Source organism: Hesperophylax consimilis, chromosome 3 (assembly GCF_061612785.1).
Source record: "Hesperophylax consimilis isolate HC1 chromosome 3, BYU_Hcon_1.0, whole genome shotgun sequence".
Classification (NCBI taxonomy): domain Eukaryota; kingdom Metazoa; phylum Arthropoda; class Insecta; order Trichoptera; family Limnephilidae; genus Hesperophylax; species Hesperophylax consimilis.
In genome coordinates, this window is record NC_142838.1 from 19,586,973 (window position 1) to 19,611,645 (window position 24,673).

The 24,673-nt window shown below is 34.1% G+C and overlaps 1 protein-coding gene across 3 annotated transcripts; it reads left to right on the plus strand.

Moving 5' to 3' along the window:
* The first annotated feature begins 293 nt into the window (after window positions 1–293).
* LOC149425089 (uncharacterized) lies at window positions 294–24,272 on the plus strand. 3 transcript variants are annotated; one of them, XM_089650951.1, is made up of 6 exons: window positions 294–697; window positions 12,260–12,592; window positions 15,816–16,141; window positions 18,363–20,107; window positions 20,185–20,357; window positions 21,064–24,272. In XM_089650951.1, exons 1-6 carry the CDS (start codon window positions 500–502, stop codon window positions 21,208–21,210), a joined length of 2,922 nt encoding a protein of 973 aa, XP_089507077.1. In that variant the 5' UTR covers window positions 294–499; the 3' UTR covers window positions 21,211–24,272. The 3 variants fall into 3 exon arrangements, with proteins under 3 accessions (XP_089507077.1, XP_089507078.1, XP_089507079.1); XM_089650952.1 differs by having other exon boundaries at window positions 20,206–20,357; XM_089650953.1 differs by lacking the exon at window positions 294–697 and adding an exon at window positions 8,378–8,473.
* Window positions 24,273–24,673: the final 401 nt, after the last annotated feature.

Below are 24,673 nucleotides of genomic sequence, written 5' to 3' on the forward strand. Positions count from 1 at the left end.
GGAACTTTCCGACAAAAACTCTACGCCGTTTCGTAATGGTAATACCATTTTTACTAACTTTTCCTGAATTTCCTGAACGAATAAATTACGACTCATTCACTCGATCAAAGTCAGTATTAAAATAATTTACCTTATTCTTGGTGGTTACCATATTCATGGAATTAATATTAATTCGTTATATTTTACCACTACATTCCTTAGCTGCTTTTCTGCAACGTGCTTGACCCAAATTTGTATTTTTTTGTACTTTATGTAAAATTAATAAGGGATGTTTTCTTTTTCACAGATCTCACAGAAGACTTATTGATATTGGAAACCCATGGATACCCAGATGGCTGAAAGCTCGTTACCCACTCTGCGTTCCTGTTCCGTTGAGAACTCCAAATTCCGTTTAAGGGAATAGACAACCAGAAGCTTGATCATGGGCTTTGAGAACGGCCACAACACAGTAGTAGGAAATACCATAGACAACGGAACTAGAATAACAACAATTTGAACAATGTTCGGCGGCAAATTCCGCATTTGGATGGAGGCCCACATCGTCCGGCCAAAGAAGAAGAACCAGCGGGGAAAAGAAACTACGAGTGTGGGAGTGGGGGTGGAAGTTGGGGAAGGGGCGAAGAATCCCCCACCGCCCCCCCAGGCCACCACTACCCCCGCCCCCGCTCCCCCCGTCACTGGAGGGGGCTGCAAGCACGTGAGTATTACCTCCTTTAGTGTACAGACGCCTACCAGTATTTAGTTTGCTTCCCAGACGCTTAGTGGAACGGTCCTAATACATGAGTAGCATTTTAATTCTTCCTTGTATAACGCGGTGGTGCTTTTAACAAAGTGGTAAGAATTGATTGCCAACATTTTATCATATGACGTTAACCTTTTTACGTTACATAATAGAATAAATACTACTCGAGTGTGACTAAACTATTTTATTATATTTCATTAGTGAACGCAAAACTAGTATTATTGTTTTTAAACAAAATATGAAGTGCTTTTTTGTGTTAAAAATAAATTACGGACCTAGTTAATCAAACAATATTTTATATAAAGCAACAAATAAATTATAATTATCACATCACCACCGGTATCATCTTCCTAAAACATAACCTCCGATTATCTCAAAAACTTGATTAATTGACATCAGGAAATGAAAACCATTTGGCTAACGAATTCAAGCCCATTAAAATATTTTCCACGTTTTACGTAAGCGTTTTCATAATCTGGACACTCGCTTATTAATAAGATTATATCATAATAGCGAGCAATAAATCAAACAGATGCATCTAGTACGGGTATTCCAGCAGTTAAAATACACGGTAGTTAATGGTGATGTTGGTAGTTAAATGGTTGGTTTCCAAGATGTTTAATGCTCATCTGTCAGCCTGGTGGCAAGACTAAACGAGAAGACGGGAAATCGCAGGGGTCTCAATTACTGCCTTCATTCCAAGTTATACTGCACAGTCTACAGTGTTAACATTACATCATAATAATGCAGTATTTATGGAAATTTGGCACTACCGCAATACTATTTCCATAAATATAAGTACCTAAAAAAATAAATCACGTGTTTTAAGATAAGTAACTTTTGCGTGTGATAGTATACATTTGAAAAAATACCCTGCAAAAGTGTCACATCTCAAACTTACATGGTTTCAAGGTTGGTTTCTAAGATAAACTTAAGTTTTTTTTTTTTAAACATTTTGTTGTTGTTTTAATTCTGCTGAAATATCAAAGTACCCCCCACGGTACCCCGATCATATATATTATTATTATAAAGAAAAAACCGTTAAAACGTAATTCGTAAATAAAAAAATTAAAACGTAATTCATTAATTATTCATATTTGCACATGAGAAGTAATGAAATGGTTCGTCTTTAAATATTAGATAGCAAGAAAAAACTTTTTTTTAATCATTTGGACATCATGAAATGTTTTTTGTCGGCAGTGAAAAATATTAGGCTCAATAATAAATGGGGTTAGGTTAGATTAGGCTAGGTTGTGTATTTATTTTATTTTACGCCCAGAGGCCTTTTACACAAATACAGGAAGGGTAATTTTAATACGCGAATTAATTTTGAACAACAGTAATAAATAAATTACAATAGATTAAATAAAAATGCAAGAAACAAAAAAAAATCTAGTGAAAATGGAACGAACAATGGTTTACGAATAGATTTTTAATATGATCTACAAAATTCACCATTAATCATGTCCATATGACCTAAGTATTGGTTTCCCATAGTGTGAAACCGCTGTATCCCGATACTACCCGATACTTTCCAGAGTGGAAGATACTACCAGTATCGCCCTGGTGTAAGACCACCATTCAGAATTGAAACGTTGCTCCAAATGGCTTTAGCCGTGTTTAGTGACTAGATCTGAATAGCCAGGTACTTCCCCACCTTCCTCTTTCCCTTCCCCACTTACCTTCAGCCTCACAACATCCCCCAATTGGGGATGCCATAGTCTCACTGGCTCCAGACGGGAGCAGTTGGGACTCTTGTGAGGTATTCACTTAAAAAAAAAAAAAAATGAGCAATGAAGTTAGTTGAGCTTGGGTATACTGCAGTAGAATAGAATATTATATCGTGTTGTTCTTGTGGCTATGTGTAGTTTATAAGTTTGCAGCAGTCTAATATAGAGAACTTTCAATCAGAAAGATAAATCATTTATTTTACGTTTATCTTCCAATGTATGAATTTTTGAATATTTAATCGGAAAGGTTCAGTTAGGGGTCTGACATATTTGATGGTAAATCTTGTCCTTCTTGCTGACCACAAGTGGCAGCCCAACTGACTGCATTTGCCGGCACAAAACATTTTATGGTAAATCTTGTCCTTCTTGCTGACCACAAGTGGCAGCCTAACTGACTGCATTTGCCGGCACAAAACATTTTATGGTAAATCTTGTCCTTCTTGCTGACCACAAGTGGCAGCCTAACTGACTGCATTTGCCGGCACAAAACATTTTATGGTAAATCTTGTCCTTCTTGCTGACCACAAGTGGCAGCCTAACTGACTGCATTTGCCGGCACAAAACATTTTATGGTAAATCTTGTCCTTCTTGCTGACGACAAGTGGCAGCCCAACTGACTGCATTTGCCGGCACAAAACATTTTATGGTAAATCTTGTCCTTCTTGCTGACGACAAGTGGCAGCCCAACTGACTGCATTTGCCGGCACAAAACATTTTAGGGTTGACCAAAACCTCAATATTATGCTGGCCATAACGATAGCCTAACCCATATTATCTGCATAGTTAAGATGCATAACTTCTATTACCTTACAGTGCCTAAGTGTTTATTTTTGGTGGAAAACTAGTTTTAACGGCTCTAGTAATAATTTAGTTGTTTTTTTTTTTAATTTAATTAGTAAAAGTTGTGCCTTTCGTAGATAGTGAAATTGAATATTGTTGCCCTAACAAATTCAAATAGGGGAGAGAGAATGTTTAAAATTGATCTAACAGAAGAGATGTTCATTCGTGTTCAGAAGTGTTCGTTGATGTGTTCTGTGCTGTGCTTGTCAACGCGGCGATGTGACCACGCAGTTGGCATGTTGTCAAATTTACTGTCAGCAAGTCTTTTATTTTATTGCCAGAGTTTTCAAGGTGTGTGTTCCGACACCTTTTTTCCCCAAAAACATTAGTTATTAAAGTAAATTGACAACAAAATTGAAGATGAGCGAAGTTAAAAGTAATAATCATATATGCCTAGTTCAAAATACATTTAGAAGAACAATCATGACTTAGTTTGTTATGTTGATATCTCGTCGAAACGTGTCGAACGCGATAAGCGGTGCGCGTAGACAGGATTCGTTAGTTTTAGTTAGAGCCTTAGACGTCATTTAAAGTTTAAAAAGTGGAACCTAATTTTTCGATTCAAAATACATGAAGAGAAAATGTTAAAAAATCAAATATATAATAACCAAAATCAGATCAAAAACATTTATATACCACAGTTGTATAGCAAGTTTGGTTTTGTTGTAATTAATTTTCTCGGGTTGGTCGGGTTGGTGTTTGTAGAACTCCGCCCATTATAAAAAAGATCTGAAACATGTAGTATCAACTCTCCCCGCAGGGGGTTGATAAAGTGCTCCTATGATGCTGTGTACGAATTAATATTTAATTTAAAATACGTACGCATTTATCCTCGGGGAGACAGTATTTAAAACAAAATAGTATTTAGTTGTTATACTTTCTTTAATTTAAGTAAAGCCTCGTTAGTTTATGTAATCATTACGGAAATAGTATTTCATTAAAACACTTAAATGTGGAGATTTTGTTGGCTAGTTTATAAATAAACACATCATTTGTACTATCATTCGTTTCTGCCTACTTGTAATTCAATTAATTTCATTAATAAAATTTATTTATAGTGTATTTTAAAATATTAACATATATTTTGTCATTCTTAATAGTTATAGTTATCATACATTGCTATATAAATCATATATCATTTATCAGTTTAATAATGAATTAACCATAGAAAATGAGCTTATCAATGTATTTAGAAGCTGAAATGGCTGTCACATATAAACATAGCAAAAACCGCTGGATTAAAACAAATATGTGAAGTAAGTTCCCCATCACCCTCTTCCCTATCTCCTTCCCCTCCCCACTACCTCCAGCCTCACAATATACTCCAATTGAGGATGCCATAGTCTCACTGGCTCCAGATGGTTAGAAGCAGTTGGGACTGAGACTCTCATGCGGTATTCACATAAAAAAGAGTTTTACAAAATAATCGTAAAACAAACACAATCAACAAGAGTTATCAAATTAAAGCTCGGGAAAGCTTTCGGAAGTTCACAACTAAAATAGATACAGTTTACGTGAAAATGAAGTTAACTAAAATTCCGATAGCCGGAACATGAGGTTAAATTGAGTTACCATTATTGATTGGTCAAATTCAGCGAAGTTTTGCGGCCCTCAAAACAAACATTAAATCATAATTTGGCCTCGCCACAGCATCGTGCTCAGTGGAATAACAAATAGATTTTTGCCACTAGCATGTCATTTCCCAGCAAGAATTTACAAACAGGGTAGATCGGTAAGGCATCTACCAAACTCCGTCTTGGAACACGTTCTCGTTGCTACAGTATCAAACATACAAATTAACTCTTTTTCCGACTTTTGCATGATCCGACTCAAGTATTTGATTCACTTGATCGTGCCACTCTTGATCGTCATCATCCATTCACTTGCAAGTCATTTATTCTTCGAACAACTGACAAACTTTCTCTTTCATTCCCTCTTAATGTTAGAGTCCATTTCAATTTAATTGATTACCCTTAAATTGATCTTTTATTCTTAACAGATAATTTAGTCCTTCTTTCGTAATCTTACATGATTTAACTCACATACGCCTCATCGACCTTTTTTATACTGCATTCAGACTACGTCAGTTCCGTGCATAAACGACTGTTTATATTTGTATTCTTACATGGTTTAACCCACATACGCATCATAGACCTCTTCTATACTGCATTCAGACTACGTCAGTTCCGTGCCTAACTGACTGATTATATTCGTAATCTTACATGGTTTAACCCACATACGCATCATGGACCTCTCTTATACTGCAATCAGACTACGTCAGTTCCGTGCCTAACTGACTGATTATGTTTGTAATCTTACATGGTTTAACCCACATACGCATCATGGACCTCTCTTATACTGCAATCAGACTACGTCAGTTCCGTGCCTAACTGACTGATTATATTCGTAATCTTACGTGGTTTAACCCACATACGCATCATGGACCTCTCTTATACTGCATTCAGACTACGTCAGTTCCGTGCCTAACTGACTGATTATATTCGTATTCTTACATGGTTTAACCCACATACGCATCATAGACCTCTTTTATACTGCATTCAGACTACGTCAGTTCCGTGCCTAACTGACTGATTATATTCGTAATCTTACATGGTTTAACCCACATACGCATCATGGACCTCTCTTATACTGCATTCAGACTACGTCAGTTCTGTGCCTAACTGACTGATTATATTTGTATTCTTACATGGTTTAACCCACATACGCATCATGGACCTCTCTTATACTGCATTCAGACTACGTCAGTTCCGTGCCTAACTGACTGATTATATTCGTATTCTTACATGGTTTAACCCACATACGCATCATAGACCTCTTTTATACTGCATTCAGACTACGTCAGTTCCGTGCCTAACTGACTGATTATATTCGTAATCTTACATGGTTTAACCCACATACGCATCATGGACTTCTCTTATACTGCATTCAGACTACGTCAGTTCTGTGCCTAACTGACTGATTATATTTGTATTCTTACATGGTTTAACCCACATACGCATCATGGACCTCTCTTATACTGCATTCAGACTACGTCAGTTCCGTGCCTAACTGACATGCCCGGATCGGTATCAGAACTTTAGCCAACCTCGCTGCATTCATCACATTTTAACAGCTGCTGCAAAATTATTTTTTATTAATTTTCCTTTCCAATATACAGCATAATTAATAAAAAAGGATTTTTCGTTTTAAATGTTCGCATATTATTTAAAGGGATTGCATGTTTATACGGAAACGGAGGGATATAACCTCTGTACTAAAAATGAAATAAGAAGATTTGCAAGTCCGGAAGGTTCATGTGGGTTAAGATAAGAGAGGGTCGCTTTTGATGGTTTGCTTGATCGAGGCATTTTCCCACTAATTAATGAGATAGCAGATGAGCCAAACGGATACATACTCCTAACATTCATTCATTTTTATATAGAATGGTTTGAGATAAAAATAGTAACAATATGAAGTTTCGGTCAAACTATTATTTACTGATTCAAAATGATGTTCTCTTTTGTAACTAAAAAAAGCAATTATACAAAATAGACAAAAAAAGTTACTACAAAAACACAACTATATTTAAAATGTAACCATTATTTCAATTAACAACGGAGGATACTTTGAAGTTCACTTAGGCAAGGCTTAACGTGAAATTACTATTTTCAATTAATCTTTACTACGAATCGGCTTACTTTATGAATACCAATAAATATGCATTGGATAAATTGACGCTTTTTCTATGGTTTCGTTTGAGTATATTTAAAATTAAAATTTTAATTACTTTATAAAAATATATGCAACTACTAAAAAAAATATTATTCAGTAGAAATGTTGAACGGTTATAAGAAATAACTATTAAAAATACATATAGTTTCTTGATTATTATTTTTTTTCTTACAATATTATTCTTAAAATAAATAAAATGCACTTTTCGATAAAATAGTACGTGGTTAGACTCCCACGTTTGACATTGCCAAGTAATTTTTATGCTTATTACCTTTATTAATAGTGATATAAGGCACACTAATAATTGCACATTTTTGGCTTAAAAGTATCACGAATTCTATGATGTGTTAGAAGATAATAGCTATTAAATCGTAAAAATAAATATTGAAAATTCAGCTCCACATAAATAAATTTTCTACCGATGTCTGTGTTTCGACTTCTAATTTACATTAGCTAAATACCTTATAATCAACTTCTTTACATTTCTCCACTATCTGAGTTCGGAGAGTCTACTGAATTAAGACGCTCGGCGGTAACCATTTAACTTCAAAAGCTGTGTAATACTTGTTTGTTTGCTTAATACAACGAAGAACTATGGAAGAAGAACTAAAATTGACTGTAATTATTACGTGAATTTTCCCCTCTTTGCAATGTAGCATGTATTTTATTGAGGTGGTTAGTTGCTCCTTATGGTAGAATAGAAATTCGAAAAAAATCTAAAAAATAGCCTTGTTCTGTTCAGCCAACACTTTAAATATGTTGGTAAAAATGTAGTTCATCTTTACCATAATAGAGACACCACCCATTGATAGTATTGGTACTATGGTATTTCCAATATTGGGGTATTTTGTACGGCGGAAGAAATTAGAAAATTAGGTCAAAATTGGAGAAATGTTAGATAAAAGTCGGGAGCAGTTACATATTCAGTGTATATAAGCATAGTTTCCAATCTAGCTGGTGGTTAACCAATACTGAGCAGTAAACCACTGAAAATATCTACCACTCTCAACAACATGAATATTATTAATAATTTTAAATTCCCTCGCTAATTTACCCTCCTCGAAAACTGCCAGCGTCACAACAAAAGTCATAAGAAAACGTTTCGAATAACCTAGGGTCGTCGTGTTAGACTTCGTGACATGATCTCAAATCTAAAATCTTTATGAATGGTGTAGTTATCCGAGCAGGATTGCCATTGGCCACTGATTGGACAAGAATGGCTCTATCAAAGCAGCAATTTCGTATGAAGAGACTCATTGTTTAGATAGCGTAGTATAGTGAATAGCCTATAGCTTCTGCCCGTCCCGCGATCCCAGATCATAATTCAGTACGTGAAAGTATAAAGGTGCGACCGCACGCAATATATTAACGGTCTGCTATGGTTCGTTAGAATCTGGGTACTACGTTTCGTTATCTCAATAAGTTTCAGGTTGGTTTGTAATTTCATTAACCGGTGATTTACGGATGTATTTCCGGCTATCGTGTATGAGGGCCAGTCACGTGAGGTTTGTATGGAGCTTTTCTATTTTCCTTTACGTTATTTGAATTTAATGTTCCAATTTCCTTGGAAAAGAAAATAAATTTCATATAAGAGTTGAATTTAAAAAAGTCAAACTATTCAAGACTAGAATATTTTCCAGTCATCTTTTAAAGTATTCACTGACCTATTTATACAGTATGTCTTTAGATAAATTTCCATCGAAATTAGTTTTCATCAAAATTAGTTTCCCATTACCTAGCTGATTAAGCTTTAGTACCCCTAAGATCATTCTATACAGGACAAAATAATACATAACGTTAGGTTCGCTTTTCTCCGGGGCCAGATTAACCCAAATGTACTAATGAATTAGCCCCAGTTAATACCGGCACGAATGGTAAAAATTCGGGGTAAAAACAATGCACTAAGAGAAAATTCGTAATATTTTTGTTCGAAAAGGGTTGAACGTGTGGTAGAGAGGATTGACTGAAAGGGGAGGTGCTATACGTGTGGTGGATTAACCGGGGTAACCTTTCTCCCAATAGTCCCCAAGGCTCAGATATTTTTCTGTTCGTATTTTTAGGAAAAAGCATTCAGTTTGATAAGGCAAAACATTTAATTAAAAATTGGAATGGCAAGGGAGTTGTTGTACCAAATGTCATTATGGCGGGGTACAAATTAAGTACAAATTTAGTACAATTTTTGCAAACATAGATTACTCTGACCGAAAGTTGAGTTGAGTTTTGGCACATTGTCAAATATTGGATTGGGAACAAGATGAATTAGCCTATATTAATGTCACAATTTACAAACTAAAATGGGAATCTCCTGGGTATATGGTACGAATAACAGTGATAGGTGGAATTAAAGCCCTATCCAATTGCGACCTTTTGAGAAGAGAAACCGAGATTGTACCCAAATGAGATGGGCTGACAACCTGAAGAGAATAAAGGAGAAATAACTGAAGATGTAGACTTATTATATTGTTTGACTTTCGGGATGTTAAGTCGTGTATTATGTGTTTGTGTAAAAAGCAGTGTATTTACATTTTGTAAAAGTGATGCCATGTTGCAGTAGTGAATCATCTTTAGTATATAATATATTATCAATACTTTTGTTCAAATCTAAAGGCCAGAAAACCGACGAAGAAGAAACATTTACAATGGGAATTTATTGTAAAATATATAATATATATTATTTTAAAAATTCTAGTTTCTTCGAGTTCATCGCTATGTCAGAATAAGGTCCAGTTGTTTCACAGAATTTGAAAAATTCATCAAATTTCGAAGTTAATTTTAAAGTTTTGTGAAATTTCTATTCAAGTTCATTATGGACCAGTTGCTTCACATAACTGATATAACAACAGAACTGGAATAGAAATTCACAAAACTTGAAAATTAACTTCGAAATTTGATGAATTGTTCAAATTAACTGAGAAACAATCCGTCCTAACAAATAGAAAACGTTATTCTATCTATTTACAAGTTTAACGACTTTTCCTTTCTCGGCTTATTATTTTAGGTACTGTATCCTGTTTTAAGGACCTCTGAAACACACCGCGACTGTTTCTACCTATAATTTTGCAATTTTTGTTTAGCTGGTTTCCCTCCATCACTATTTAAATATATTAAGCACGTGCGTACATTATATCAGTACATTGAAAGCCATTACGAAAGTAATTCCATAAAAGCATCAGTCTATAAAGTTGTGTGGCGTCGGACATGCATATAAATTGTGTAGTTTATTTTGTTCGGTCCTAACCGATTTGGATAACCAATCCGGACTTCTGATTATTTTCACGAATAATAAATACATTACTCCTCGTTTGGATACATTAGCACTTCGGTTAATGAAACTTCTTTATTATCTCATTTGTATAGATGAGGAAAGTACGCGAAAATATGATAATCGTGATAAACACACATGATAATCATCATAAAAATACGACAATCGTGATAAAAAATATGATAATCCTGATAAAAAAAAAACAAAGTGCGATAAACATCATAGTAATACAGAAACCGTGATAAAAAATATTATAATCATGACAAAAAAATGATAATCCTCCTTAAAAATGTAGCAATCGTGATACAAAAATATGATAAACGTGATAAAAACATATGATAATCATCGTTTAAAAAAAGAACATGATAATCTTGATAAAAAAATACATGATAAAAATATGATAATCGTAATAAAAATATGATAATCGTGATGAAAATATGATAATCATGATAAAAATATGATAATCGTGATAAAAATATGATAATCGTGATAAAAATGTAATAATCGTGATAAAAATGTGATAATAGTGATTGCTGATTTGGTCGGAGATTTATTATACATCGCTCGTTTTATGTTTTCTGTGTTTCATTCCTCTATCCTTCCTATAATTTTGGCAGGCAAATAAAACCGCAAATGTGTTAAAATAAAATATATACAGAAGAGTGAAAAATAGTTACTTTGTTTAGAGATGCCAGAGGTTTACACCTATTGATGTTTTTAAATACCATAATAATTTAATTATACATATAGACAAGTTATAAATCTACTTGGCTACATGTTTATAGGGTGTAAATGTTACCCTGTGAAACTTTTGTCTCGCATATCAAAACGCACGATTAATAAAGAACCCAACTACTGAGGTATTACTGTATTATTTTGTTTGACATGATCGGATGTCTGCTTCGTTTAGCTTACGGATTGTATATCGAGTGAGTTGCTAGAATCTTGTTTGTTATATCGTTGGTTCGGTGTTTGAAACCAGGCTTGGAAAATTCATTACGAAACAATACTGAAAGTCCTTTTCCAATCGCTTAATTTACATAAAATAAAAGTGTGCATCGGACGCGCTGCGGGTATGATATGCAAATTATCAATAAATTTATTTCCTGTGTTTATCTCTCAGTTTAATGATTAGTTAATAAACTTGGCTAATGCTAACTATCACGCCTTTTTACATCTAAATTTATCGTTAGCCACTATTTACGCATTTGAAAACAAACAATTATTTGATAAATTATTTTCAGAAAATATATTTAGAATACCTTACGTATCAAACAGCACACACATCATACTGACTTTTTTTTACATCTTTTATCCTTCAACAAACAACAAAAAAGTTTACTTATTATGGCCATTATTTTATAAATAGTTTGGTAATATTTGAAACTTACATCAATTGTCATCAACTCTATTAATTTTCTTTTATTTTTATTTCGTCTTAACTGCTTCATTCAGTTTACTTCATGTAATATATAATTCTTATTATTACATTGTTACTATGTCTGTATACTATTATGATGTACTTTAACTGCTACTAACCTAATATTCATAACTGCCGCCATAGAAGCACAGTATCCATCCCCCCTAAGAGTCTCAAGGACGATGCTGTGTTTTTACTTATGACCGCAGAATAACACCTTATCTTAAACATGCGAACTCCTCAGCACAGGTTCTCCTAGTGAGGCTCTATCAACGTGTTTTATATGAGGAGTATTTTTTTTTGTATTAACGGCACTTATCAACCATGTAAACTGTAAACATGTAAACTGTATGCATGAATATACAAATAAATAATATCATAACTGAGTACTGAGAGGTGGTAAATAAATAATGATAAATAAACAGTTCAGTAAAAAATCCTTCTTGTGAAGCGTTAACATATATTTAAAAAAATGTACTTTTTTGACACGCAAACCTCAAACTTCACAATAAAGAAACATGTTTATTTTGCAGAGTTGCAGCAGCGGCAGCGGCGGGAGTGGCGGTAGCGGCGGCGGCGGCAGCCTCGAGGCCATGCTGTCCAACGGCGTCACGGCGCCCGGCGCCTCGCTGTCCTCGCCGGAGAGCGCTTACTCGACGGGCTACAGCACGGACGGCACGTCCCCCGGCGCGTCCTACCCGCCCGAGTACTACATCAACATCCGCACGGGTACGCACTACTTCCAGCAGGCGGGTGCGAGAGGCCCGCCACCCGCTCCGCCTCCGCGCGTGCCCGCCGTCAAGGCGCCGCCAAAGCAGGTGGACTTTGCCATTGAAAAGTCGCCGGTGCAGAAGGAGTTGCCTAAGGTAAACTATACTTTTTAAACTATACATTTTAATATTTTCATTCCACACGGAAAACCCAAAGGGTTCTCTCGGGGCGGTTCCTTGACAAATAAAGAAAAGTGAATAAAGATAACAAACAAAAAACGGTCTCTAATCCGGAGGTCACGGGTTCAAATCGGAAGTAAATTAAATTTTAGTTATTTCACAATTTTAACTTTAAATTATACATAGTATATTTGCGTGCCGCAAGTGCCTTTCAGATTGCAAAGTGCCTTTCAGGATGCAGTGTCTTTCAGATTACAAAGTGCCTTTCAGAGTGCAAAGTACCTTTTCTGAGCGTAAGATACTCGCAATCAACGTTCACTGATTTTATTTTTCTTGATGCGGTAGTTAAGTAAAATATCATTAAAATCTCATAAATTTTAGTAAACTCTTTAGAAAGAATTTATATTATCATATATTTTAAAGCCATTACCATTATTTTATCGGAGAGCGAAAAACAGTTACGAATTTTCACTTAAAATAAATAAAAAGTTAATAAATCTTCTTAATTCGGTCGCATTTGCAATTTTAGTATTCTTTAAAAACCATTCAGGTTCTGTTGTTTCCTACGTAAAAAAATATCCAAGATTTATTAGAAATAGGTCAAATGTATTTCACAATCTTACAGCGTACAAAGTAGTATAATTATTATTAAATTTATTAGGTTCTGGTAGTACGTACAACATATACATACCAGTATTTTTGCATTTTTTTTTCTAAATATTTTTCTTATTAATCGATTGAAAAATATGGAAAAATCATTATGGCGTGTTAGTTCAATGTTCCAAAACTCATTTATGAAATGACATATCTAACAGAAAATAGTTCCATTTGCTTTAATAATAAAACGTTTAAGACCTAATTTCAAAATACCCGGTAGCTATGTCAACCTATTTTGTTATGTATATATATTTTTCTTATTCAGTAACTTATTCACGATGTCGGCAATGTGCAATGTTCGTATGAACTACTGAAGTTACTTGAAATCTATATTAAGAATGTGCAAAACGCTTTGTTCTTTGTTAACATTAAATAATACACTCCAATTCTAGGTAAAACTTACAAAATAACTGCAAAAAGTAGAAGTAAAATAATGTGATATATTTAAACTGAAAAATTACAAAAGTACCTTTCTATTTTATGAAATTTATTTGTCTACAACAAGAGGGTACCTACCAGCCATAATAATAATTGCACACGTTATTGTCCTTCAAAATTCACTCTTTTGATTGGTAAATTTTAGCGATATGTTTTTATGGCCCATTGCGAAACCCTCAAAATACCCCTATATACAATATACATAACTCCTTAACACCTGAGTATCTCATATCTGTAAGATAGGAAATGTGCACATAAATGTTAAATGCATCATATTTTACACTTTTTATAACGTTTACGAGTAAGTGAATATACATACATGGTTTATTTTGTTGTAGGCATGATATTAAGTCATAAAATGGGTTCCTTACAAAAATACGGTCCTGAGGCAAATGGCGCCTGGAGAGCTTATAACTTTGGCGCCTTTTTGCCAAAAGGAATAGAAAAACCTTATAATAGTGGAGGAGTTAGATAAATTGAAGGTTTTTCTATCGTTTTGTTTGAGTAGAATACAAATAAAAAATTAAATTACTCATTAAAAAATATAAATGTTCACTACTAAAAGAAATAGATGAACGCGTAAAGTAAACAACTTTTAAAGCTAAGATTATCTGTGACAGTTTCATTTGATTAAATCTTTTGCCATCTTATAAAATTATTTAAAAAAAAAATAAAAACCATTTTTGTACTTGAAATCGAACATTTCTAGACTCCGTTTGTCAAGCGATTTTAATGCCTATCAACTACAATAATATAAGGTATGCTAAAAATATACACATTTTTGGCATGTAGCTTCCTCTTAAGTATACTAACCTACATAATATTTACACAAAAAAGAAATGTTTCACGAGCATTATTTGAACGTTTCAGCGCAATAGTAAAAACGTCTACACGCGGAATTCCTCGGTGATATTCTCTCTCAGCCGCAATTAGCTGACTTTTGTTTGTCTGCCCACGGTCGGAACAAACAGAGCCCGGAGAACCAAAAGAATATCTTGCTTTACAGATAGAAAGCCCAAATAATACAAAAATATATATTTTATGTGTTTACACTTTTCTTGAAGTCTCTGACGCACGAACTTTTGACCCACTTACAGTAATTTTGTTTTATTACATTCGATAGATTCGATTTATGAAAAGTGCTTAGAAAAGCCAAAGCGTGTTCGCAGGGTTTCTCTTCCTTGGTTTCCAGATTATTTTAGCAAGGTGCCGGAGTACATAAAATGGGATAAGAATGTCTACATTGAAAGAAAACAAAATCAAAAAATAAATATGGTTTTGATCATCCATTTCATAATTTTACTTTAGCTCAGTGTTTTATTGACGTTAACCTTAATTTACATCTTTCCCTTATCCTTCACATCCCACACTTTTCATCTTTTATAAAATTGTAAATTCGGAGCTCGACTGTTGCGAACTTCTCTACACGACACACTAGGCATAAGGACCTATTTCAATGTCACCATTAACAAATAAATTATGTGGCAAACTCACTAATTCCTCGCCTACATAATTAAGCAAAGGAATATACAATAAATTCGTTATTTAAACCACAGTATTGTAAGATATTAATTTTTTTAACCATTGTTTATAATCTTGATGTACAAAATTGTAAACATTTCAATGTACCCAATAATTACATATTACACGGTTGCATGAACCAGTTTCCGCATAAAATTCACATTACAATTAGAAAACAAAGCATAAAAACTTGAAGAAAAACAAAGTGGAGTTGATAGGAGAGATAAAATCTACAAAAAATACAGATAATATAAATTTAATTACTTTTAATTTACATTACATAAGAATAACACATACTATCATAAAATAGTTTTCCATAATAAAAAAGAAAAACAACATAATGAAAATGATGAATACACTTAAAATATATCTTAATAAAACTTAAATATCTTTTAATTAATAATTTATTAGCAAAACTGCTCAACAATAGAGAACCCGCATATTATTTATTATGTTCAAAAAAGAATTTATAAAATTGAAAATGATTTAACCATTTCACCAGAAGTAAGCTTACTTTCGCTTTATTAGTAGGTACAGTGGGTTAAAATAAAACAATTGAACAAGATTTAATTACAATTTCCAGAGATGCGTCCCGCCCGGCCACCGGCGCTCCGAGTCCTGCGACGTGGGGCGCGCTCGTGTTGCACCCCAGCTGCCACACGTGCCGCCACCACCCCCGCAGGCCGCGTCACCCTCGCCGCGTCAGCGCTCGCGCATCCGCACCAACCCCTGGCTCGGGGGCGCCGCGCCCGCCCGGCCCGGACACAGCGGGACCGAGGACTCGTGCAACGGCAGCAGCTGCTCCTCGGCCAGGCTTAGCGGCGGGGAGGGCATCAGCGCGAGCGTCAAGCAACCCGTCAAGAAGGTGCTTGGGCCGTGCAGGGAGGCGAGCCCGGTTGTGCGAAGTCCGTAAGTTACAGTCACAACTGCTCCCAGTGAGACTATGGCATCCCCAATTGGGGTATTCAGATGTGGTCACCAAACAACGAAACGGCTAGTCATTCAAGTAACGTTTCAATTCTGAATGGTTGTCTTACACCGAGACGATGCTGAGAGTATCTTCCACACTGATTTAGAATATGACATTATTCTGACTCGGAGTGATAGTTAAAATTATGTTTTATTGTGAATGTAAATTAATGTTTTTGTTCAAACGTTTTTACCAGTTATACATCGAATTTAAACATAAACCATGAATCTTTGCTGAAAGAGATCAACTCTGTACAGGGGTCAAATGGCTGGAGGCTGTGGAATTATAGCATTTTCATTTGGGAAATCTTGGGCAGCAGTGAAAGAAGAGGGGGGAGAGAAGAGGATATTCCGGAAGTATCTACCTGGCTATTCATTTCTGGTCACTAAACATTGTTAAATCGATTTCATTTACAGTTTTATGACGATTATTAGAGTTCATACGTCTTTGAAAACACCGGAGGCGTCTCTAGGAGTCCAGAAGTGGAAGGTCAATCGAAAAAAAACGAATTTAAAATGTTAATACATATAATAATTTAATTTTTTTATTGAAACATATAAACAAGGTTACAATTTTTTAACAACATAAACACCAATATTTCAATCACTCTCCTAATAAAGCAGCTGCTTGTGTTTAGGAGAGGACAACAAAAATATTTTAACATTTGTTTAAATTGAACAAAAAATATTAGTAATAAAACAAAAAATAACAATAAAAGTAATAAAAATATAGGTTAGTAAAGTTAATAAATGATTCAAAGAATTTAAAAGGCAAAAACATATTTCTAAACAATAAGTAAAGTTATGAGGTGGTACAAGAGTATTTTAATTTAATTTTTATTTTATATTTTTCATAGTTTTCTTCCGATCGTATATCAAGGGGTAATTTATTAAATAATTTTACACCCTTGAATATATAGTGATGCTGTGCTGTTGTGGTTTGTGCTAGTGGCACGGTTAGTCCTCCAACAGATATTATTCTTTTGCTAATATTCAATTGTGGTAAATTATTTTTACTAAAGAAATCTTTATGTATTTGTAGGAGTGCAATTTCGTCATAAATTTTTGTAAGTGGGGGAACCGGGAAATCTTGAAAAACATTTATAGTTGGGTAGTAATATGGCTTTTTTAAGATGATTTTTATTAGTATTTTTTGAATAGTTTCCAGTGGGAGTAGGGATGATTTATAAGCACCCCCCCAAGCCACGATTCCATATTGTAGGACAGAGTGCGCCAGTGCATAATAAATATCTTTTAGTATTTTTAATGATACAGTATTTCTTAGTCTAAAAAATATATAGATCAGTTTTTAGATATATTTGTACCTAATGCGTAGTGAATGTTTTAAAAACACCAATATTTGTAACTAATTTTCACATATTCTGAAGCCGGTAGTACAATATTGTTTAATAATTGAAGATTATTTTACTAATTATTTACACAAAAAACTTTTTTTTTTCTTTTGAAAGATCCTCGAAAAGTTTTAAAAACACTAACTCCAACCTCAGTCCATTGTTTATAAGTAGATTTAAAAAGTAAACAATTAAAGCAAAAGTATCTATACATTCATTTTATTGCACCCGTTAATATACTGGCAAAAATTATAACTTTTCGTTTTAAAATAACGTTTTTAACCTCTTTATTTTTCTCTCTTGTAACATAAACTAATTGCAACTTTATTTGAAAACATTTGTCGTGTTTTATGAATTGTTTACAATTTCTTTCAATACAATATCCACAGAATTTGATATTATAAATTATTCTATGCAAATTACGTCATATTGATTGGATAAACATCATTTCGCGAACTAAACATTTAAAACACCTTAAAAATACATTTTGTATGATACAAAGCATATGTCACGCATGATAGTGTTAACTCCTTTGTCTCTATAGCAAAAAGAAAGGAGAGGACAAAATTTAAAGTGACCCACTGTAGGTACATACGATAGCTTCTCATTTGGACGCTAGGTGGCACTCGAACGAATCGAAAAAACTTATGAATCTGCACGAATAAAAACTAAATTAATAATCGGGTAGTTTGTCAAATCCTTTTTTCAATATTAATACTATTGCAGCATATTCTTGGGAGGTTATTGAACAATTGACCGCTGGAAAACACCTTGAAAACTTTAATGATAATATGTAATTTTTTGTCCAGGGCTCCCTCAGTTACATGGTCCCCACGCCGCCTCAACAAGGTGGCCGCTTCTTCAAGCTCCTCGGGCAGCCAGCGCTCCAGTGATGATGATCTAACCCTTCACGAAATGATGGGCAAATACGATGAGAGCTATGTGTACGAGCGCGAGACCGACATTCTGTCTGACAGCGATCCAACAGATTGTGAGGATTGCGGAGACACTGACGCTGATACCGGGCAAGATGGAGGGGATGAACAGGATCCTGATGATCTGGACTTCATCGACAAGGACTCATTCCAAGACTTAAATCTCAGTGATTCTGAAAGAGGGCCACGGCGTTTGGGGCATTCCAATTACTATCACTTCCCTAATGAACTCTCCAGAAAACTATCAAGGCACAGAGACAACAGTGCTCGGCGGTCAACAAGTGGCTCGAGGAAGAGAGAGACAGCCGCTAAACCGAGAGCTCCACGCAGGCGCCGTCCACGTGACCCCGCCACTCGCAGCCTGGGAGGAACCCCACTGAGTCATAGGAGAAAACCATTAGATGACATCTCCGAGATCCGCAGCCATCAATCTCCAGTACGCATGTCCGTTCAAAGAACCCTCGTTATTCAAGATTCTCGAATAGATGCATTAAAGCGACGGTCTAATTCAGTTAGTTACGTTTCACGCACTTGTGCCGTTAAACAATCCGTTCCTGGAAGTGGATTCCTAGCTAATTTTGATTCTGAAATTGCCCTCATAGAAGCTGATAAAGAAGCGGATAAAAAGTATAAAGAGCTCATTTTAGAAGCAGAACACATCTTGGTAACAATGAAAGCTAGTACGCCAATTCTAGGCTCCCCCAGACGTGTAATGCTTAATAATCCTCCACCAAATAAGAGAGTGGAACTTTTGAGGAATGCAGAGTGTGACTTGAATCCAAAGGTTCGCGGAGTAGACTCGGTTCCTGGCAGTCCAAAACTTTGCGGGTCACCCAGATTTAGTCCAAAGAAGAATCACATCACCAATTTTATGCAAATCAATTCTCCGGAACTCAGCCGGCGGGAGTCAAACAATAATTCAAGTGTTAATGAAAATATCTTTTCTAGTCCAAAAAAACTTTTAGTTCATTCTCCCATAGTTCACAAACAAGTTATTTCTAAAACTATTGAACCTAGTCGGCAATCTGTCAGGTGTCCAAATTCTCCACGGATGCTCAGGAGAAATGTGAATACCGTGGGTCCCACAAGGAACATGGTTAAGAGCAATCAGCCCGGTTCACCAATCTTGCAACTTAATGGACGCAACATCAGTACAAATTCCCCTGTCTGTCGTCCCAGGACACCTCAGCCAATTTCACAAGTGCTCCACATAGACGATGATAGTGACGAGTCCACAGAAAAGGAGCAAATCAGTGTACATAAAAAGATTGACATTTCCAAGAAAAGTCCAAATAAGAGCAGTTTTTTAGGTAGAACACCTCCACATAAGGAGGACAATGCTGGATACAACAACAACCTGGCTGGAACATCAAGTTCGTCCGATGATGCAGAGCAAATAAAGAAGGACTCTACTGACAAGAGACCGCCACTGTTAACTTTTAGATCCATAGACATTGGGCATCGAGTTCCAGACTCTGGTTATTGTCCACAGAGTGAGCCCGTGAAACGAAAAGTTTATTCTGGAAGTGCCACGTTTGACAGATTACAGAAATCATTGGATTCCCACCACCTCATCAGACAGAAATCAGATGGAGAAGCTTCTACAGTGGATGACCAAGGTAATCTAAATCACAAATGAAACTTCTTTTCTGTTATGTTCTATCTACAGTTTTGAGCCGTATGGCAATTGAAGTAGAGCTTTTACTGTTGTTGCAAGGTACGGACGAGTGTCGCGCCGGGCTGCGCGAGAAAGTTGCTCGTCTGCGAGCGGAAAGGCTGGACGCTGAGGAAAGGTCTCGCCATAGAACAGATCTTCTGCAGCAGCAACAAGGACAGTTCCAGAAACAACTCACAATATTTAGAAGACAGGTACAGAAAGTCCTATTTCCTTTCTTTATGGATGTTAATTAAAATAAGAAACATACTTTAAGCATTACATTCTTTTATTTTTTTATTGAATAGATAACGACTTACCAGGTGCAATGGTATTCTGTATAACACATGCCTCAATGTAAATCCTAAATGTTAAACCGGCTCATTTTTACTGTCCGTTGTTTCACTGCAAATGTCATTTTGGTGGTTTTTAACTGATTTCTTTATCTAATATGGATATGACTTATTATACAAATATATCTAATCCTTCATGTGCAAAATGTAAGCCGGACCGTGCTGAGAATAAAGTTATTTCTAGTTGTTGTCGTTTGATGAATATTTATTGGAATAAAGAACACAAGAAATACCTTGTGGAAGTTTTTCGTGATCCAAATATTTGGCCGATCGGGCCGTAAATTTCCAATACAAAAATTGTGTTTCACTATGATTACGAAATTCAAATGCGATGGAGATCTATGAAGTCAGGGAAGTGAAAGTAAGACAGAGTGCATGCTAAATGGTCTAGAACCAAAAGGTTTAAAATCAGTGACGAAATCTAATTTACATGGAAGGCAATTCTAGTTTTCTTGTATATTCTATGAAAAGAACCCTCATTTATTGTGTAGATATTATGTACAAATACTAATTACACGTAAGTATAACTTCAATTTCAAGACCTTATTTATGATGTAATGATTTTCAGATGCTCCTACAAACTATTGAGGGACTGAAGAAAAGCCTCGAGGACCAATCAGCATCCTTAAACCAGACGTATAATGGAAATGAAGTGAAAAAAAACCAGACATATAATGGAAACGAAGTGAAAAAAAAGAACATTGAATCATTTTAAATGTGTCAATAAAAACATGATAAAACTATTTATTTTAGAGATTCTCGTTATGGTGTTCAGTGGTTTTGAAGTGAAAGAACTAATTCATGCGTACTATTATTTATAAAGACTCCCATCACATCTCACAGTAACCAGTGTATTGATTAAAGAGTAGATATCTGTAATTATTTATTATCTATTACATAATATATTACATTATAATTTTAGCTTTATAATAGTAGATTTGGTAATATTTACATTGTGTGTTATTTAATTAAAATTGTAGATTTTGCATACATCGTAGATCAATGTTTATTTATTGATTTCAATTGTTTTTATTAAATTTTATGTTTAATCTCATTCCAAAAATGGTTTGAAATAACAGTGTGATGGTTGTGATTTACATCATAAGTAAAGTTTAATTTTTAAAATATTAATTAGAGCATGATATAATAAAAATGATAATTTCACATTACTACTAGACAAAATTTCTCTGATGATTTTCCATTTGACTTACCTTAACCCCGCGGGGCCGGACCCCTACATTTACAGTATTGAAGAATCATGTTCACGCATGATACGAAGCACTCCAATAATTGCAGTGTCGAATATATAAATTCAATTTGTCTTTGTATATTTAGTTGCACACCAGGTTAGTTAAAGAGAAACATAAAATGCCACTATATCAGTTTGTATTGTCTACATGTTGGCTTTAACAAAAATACCTTTTTATTTAACTGATACCTTTACTTTTGTGTATCCTATGATGCATTTTAAATCACAATTAATTTCGGTTCCCTTTGGATGAATATTTTAATGTAGTACTTGTTTATTACTGTTATTTTACTAAAGTTGAAATGTTTTGAATATAAATATAGATTGATGTATTGTCACTCCAAATTAGTACCTACGCATTTATTGCCTCAGTCTATAATATGTTAGTGAAATTTAAAGTAAACGTAGTAAGTTTCAGGTTAGTCGCAAAATTGCGTAGTAAAACTACATAAACTTATAGTTGAAATGTAGAAAATAGTTTAGGCAAAATCATTCCTTATTGTAGATACGTAGAACAGGATTTTAATTAATCAAACAATGTACTTCCAATATTCAAATATTTTCATAAAAATATCCCATTATGTAAAATTTTGCTTCGTTGTCAATATTTGTGGATTTTAGTGATTTGTTAAAAATATACATTGGCTTTCCTTCAAAAAGTCAAGTCTTTTCTACAACTTTTATGCAACCTGAATTAAAATACACCTAAAGATTTCTCCCGTACTAACAATTCTAAAATATCAATTCTTTACTAATTCTGTCGTCATTTAACTAAACAGCACTTCCAACCAGAATTGCCTTGAAAAATTAAAAGTCCTTAGATATCCCCCTTTCAATAATATTCCTAAAATTTCCATTATTTTACTAATTTTTCCTTGTTTTTCTGTAACTAACCCGAATATTGTTATATTATAAATTAACACACTTAAAAATTCCTACTTCACTAACATACCTAAAATATCTACCCTTTTACTAATTCGGTCCTTATTTAATTGCGACTAACCGGAGTTTTCATGAAAAATTATGAACACAGCTCCTCCAAAACTATTAAGATACCTCCTTTACTAACAAACCTAAAATGTCAATTCTTTACTTAATCTGTCCCCATTCAACTGGACTAACCCAAGTATTTGTGAAAATTTTACATAACACAATATTCTTCCTGAGCTAATACAACATTATTTACTAATTCTGTCCCCATTTAACTGTCATTAAAATATTAACACTGCACAAATATTGACAACGAAAAATTAGGAAAATTACACATTTTGTACGGCAGTTATTAAATGTAGTTATAGAATTAATTGATAGTGTATTTAGATTTTAATTGCAAAATTTTTAGACTTTTTGGGAGTCTTTAACAAATTTTATCAGTTGACTGATTTGTGGCGGCCTTTAATTCCATAAAACCTTTTTCTTGAAGCTGGTAACTAAATTAATTATTATTTAGGAGACCTGACATCCATAACATACTAACTTCTTTAATATACAAACATAAATTAAATCATTTCACATTATTACTACAAAACAGATGTAGGTACCACATACGTAATAGGTGTCAAAATGCCATCACATAAGGTTCAGCTGTTCTTTTTTAAATATTTAAAATGGTTTCTTAGGAGGGTTTGTTTTGGAGAATTAGAACAATTCTTTAAATTTCATAATTTATTTTCAAGTTCTGTGTAAAAAATTTTCAAGTTCTGTTACTATTTCAGTTTTGTCAAGCAACTAGCCTTTAATGAAATAGTAACAGAACTCGAAAATGAATGTTGAAATTGGTCTCAAAATGGTCTCACCCGAGCGTCGCGTGTTCGATTCCTCGGCTGGCTAAGTCCTCCATCACAACACAAGCAACATTTTCGGCTTTCTGTGATGGTAGTAGGAGATTTTCAAACATTGTTGGGTTATTCGTAACCCGGGAATGTTTGTCTTTCTTTTTAAAATAAAAATAAAAAAATAAATAAAAATTTGATGATTGGTTCAAATTCTGTGAAATAACACATCCTTAGTGTTTTAAGTTATTTTCGCTTCTTGAAGTCAGGAGACAAATCCACTTTTACTGCGCGAACATTGATAGAGGAAGCGAGTCGTGAATTCAAGTTATGAAAGCAATACATATTCTTGAAACATTTAGAAACCATGTCAGAAAATAAACACCATGTTCAAAAGAATTATCTCTCCCAAGACTAAAACAACTCACTAAAATTCTTAAAGCATAAATACCTATACAAAATTATTTTTTTTTATTTCTAAGCTTATCAATTTTTAATTTCAATTAACATTTTAGAAATAAAGGTTGCATGGAATTTAGGTGACATTAGCACCCAATTTATTTTATATCGCAATGTTAAATCAGAATATTATACCATACTTAACTGTTTATTATTGAAGTCTGTTATGCATTTGTAGAATAGAAAATTATTATTAATATGCCTAGTCGGTATTAGTGAATGTCAGTAACTGACTCAAACTGTATGATATTAACATTATTGTAAAGGTCGAATTTGATAAATAAAATAAACCAAAGATTATTAAGAATAAATTAATGTTATTTTATTTTCCTCAAATCATTATTTCTCTCAATTAATCATTTTCTCTACTAATATAATATGTGTTATATATTCTTTACTAATGTAATACATGTGTATAGTACAAATTTACATGAGATAGTTACAAGTAAAAATATCAATTACTTTTAGAAATTCCAACGTTTTAAGATAGTTTTCTTCTGTGGCAAAATATTTTTAAATGGGGAAAAAAATCACTTTTTTAGTTCTACTATCATGTAGTTAGTGCACTTTCTCTCCGGACACCTGTATATTACTAATATTATACATATTACGTAATTATAATATGAAAAAGCTACAAATTCATGGGATTTGTATTACCGCAAAAGCTTGGGAAGTTAAAATAATGAAAATGATTGAAA

Bases quoted from the DNA above. Each gene is read 5' to 3' on its own strand.
- LOC149425089 (XM_089650951.1), top strand. From the start codon at position 500: ATGTTCGGCGGCAAATTCCGCATTTGGATGGAGGCCCACATCGTCCGG. The intron at 12,593-15,815 runs GTAAACTATACT...TACAATTTCCAG, and splicing joins TGCAGAAGGAGTTGCCTAAG to AGATGCGTCCCGCCCGGCCA. The intron at 20,108-20,184 runs GTAATCTAAATC...CAATTGAAGTAG, and splicing joins TTCTACAGTGGATGACCAAG to AGCTTTTACTGTTGTTGCAA.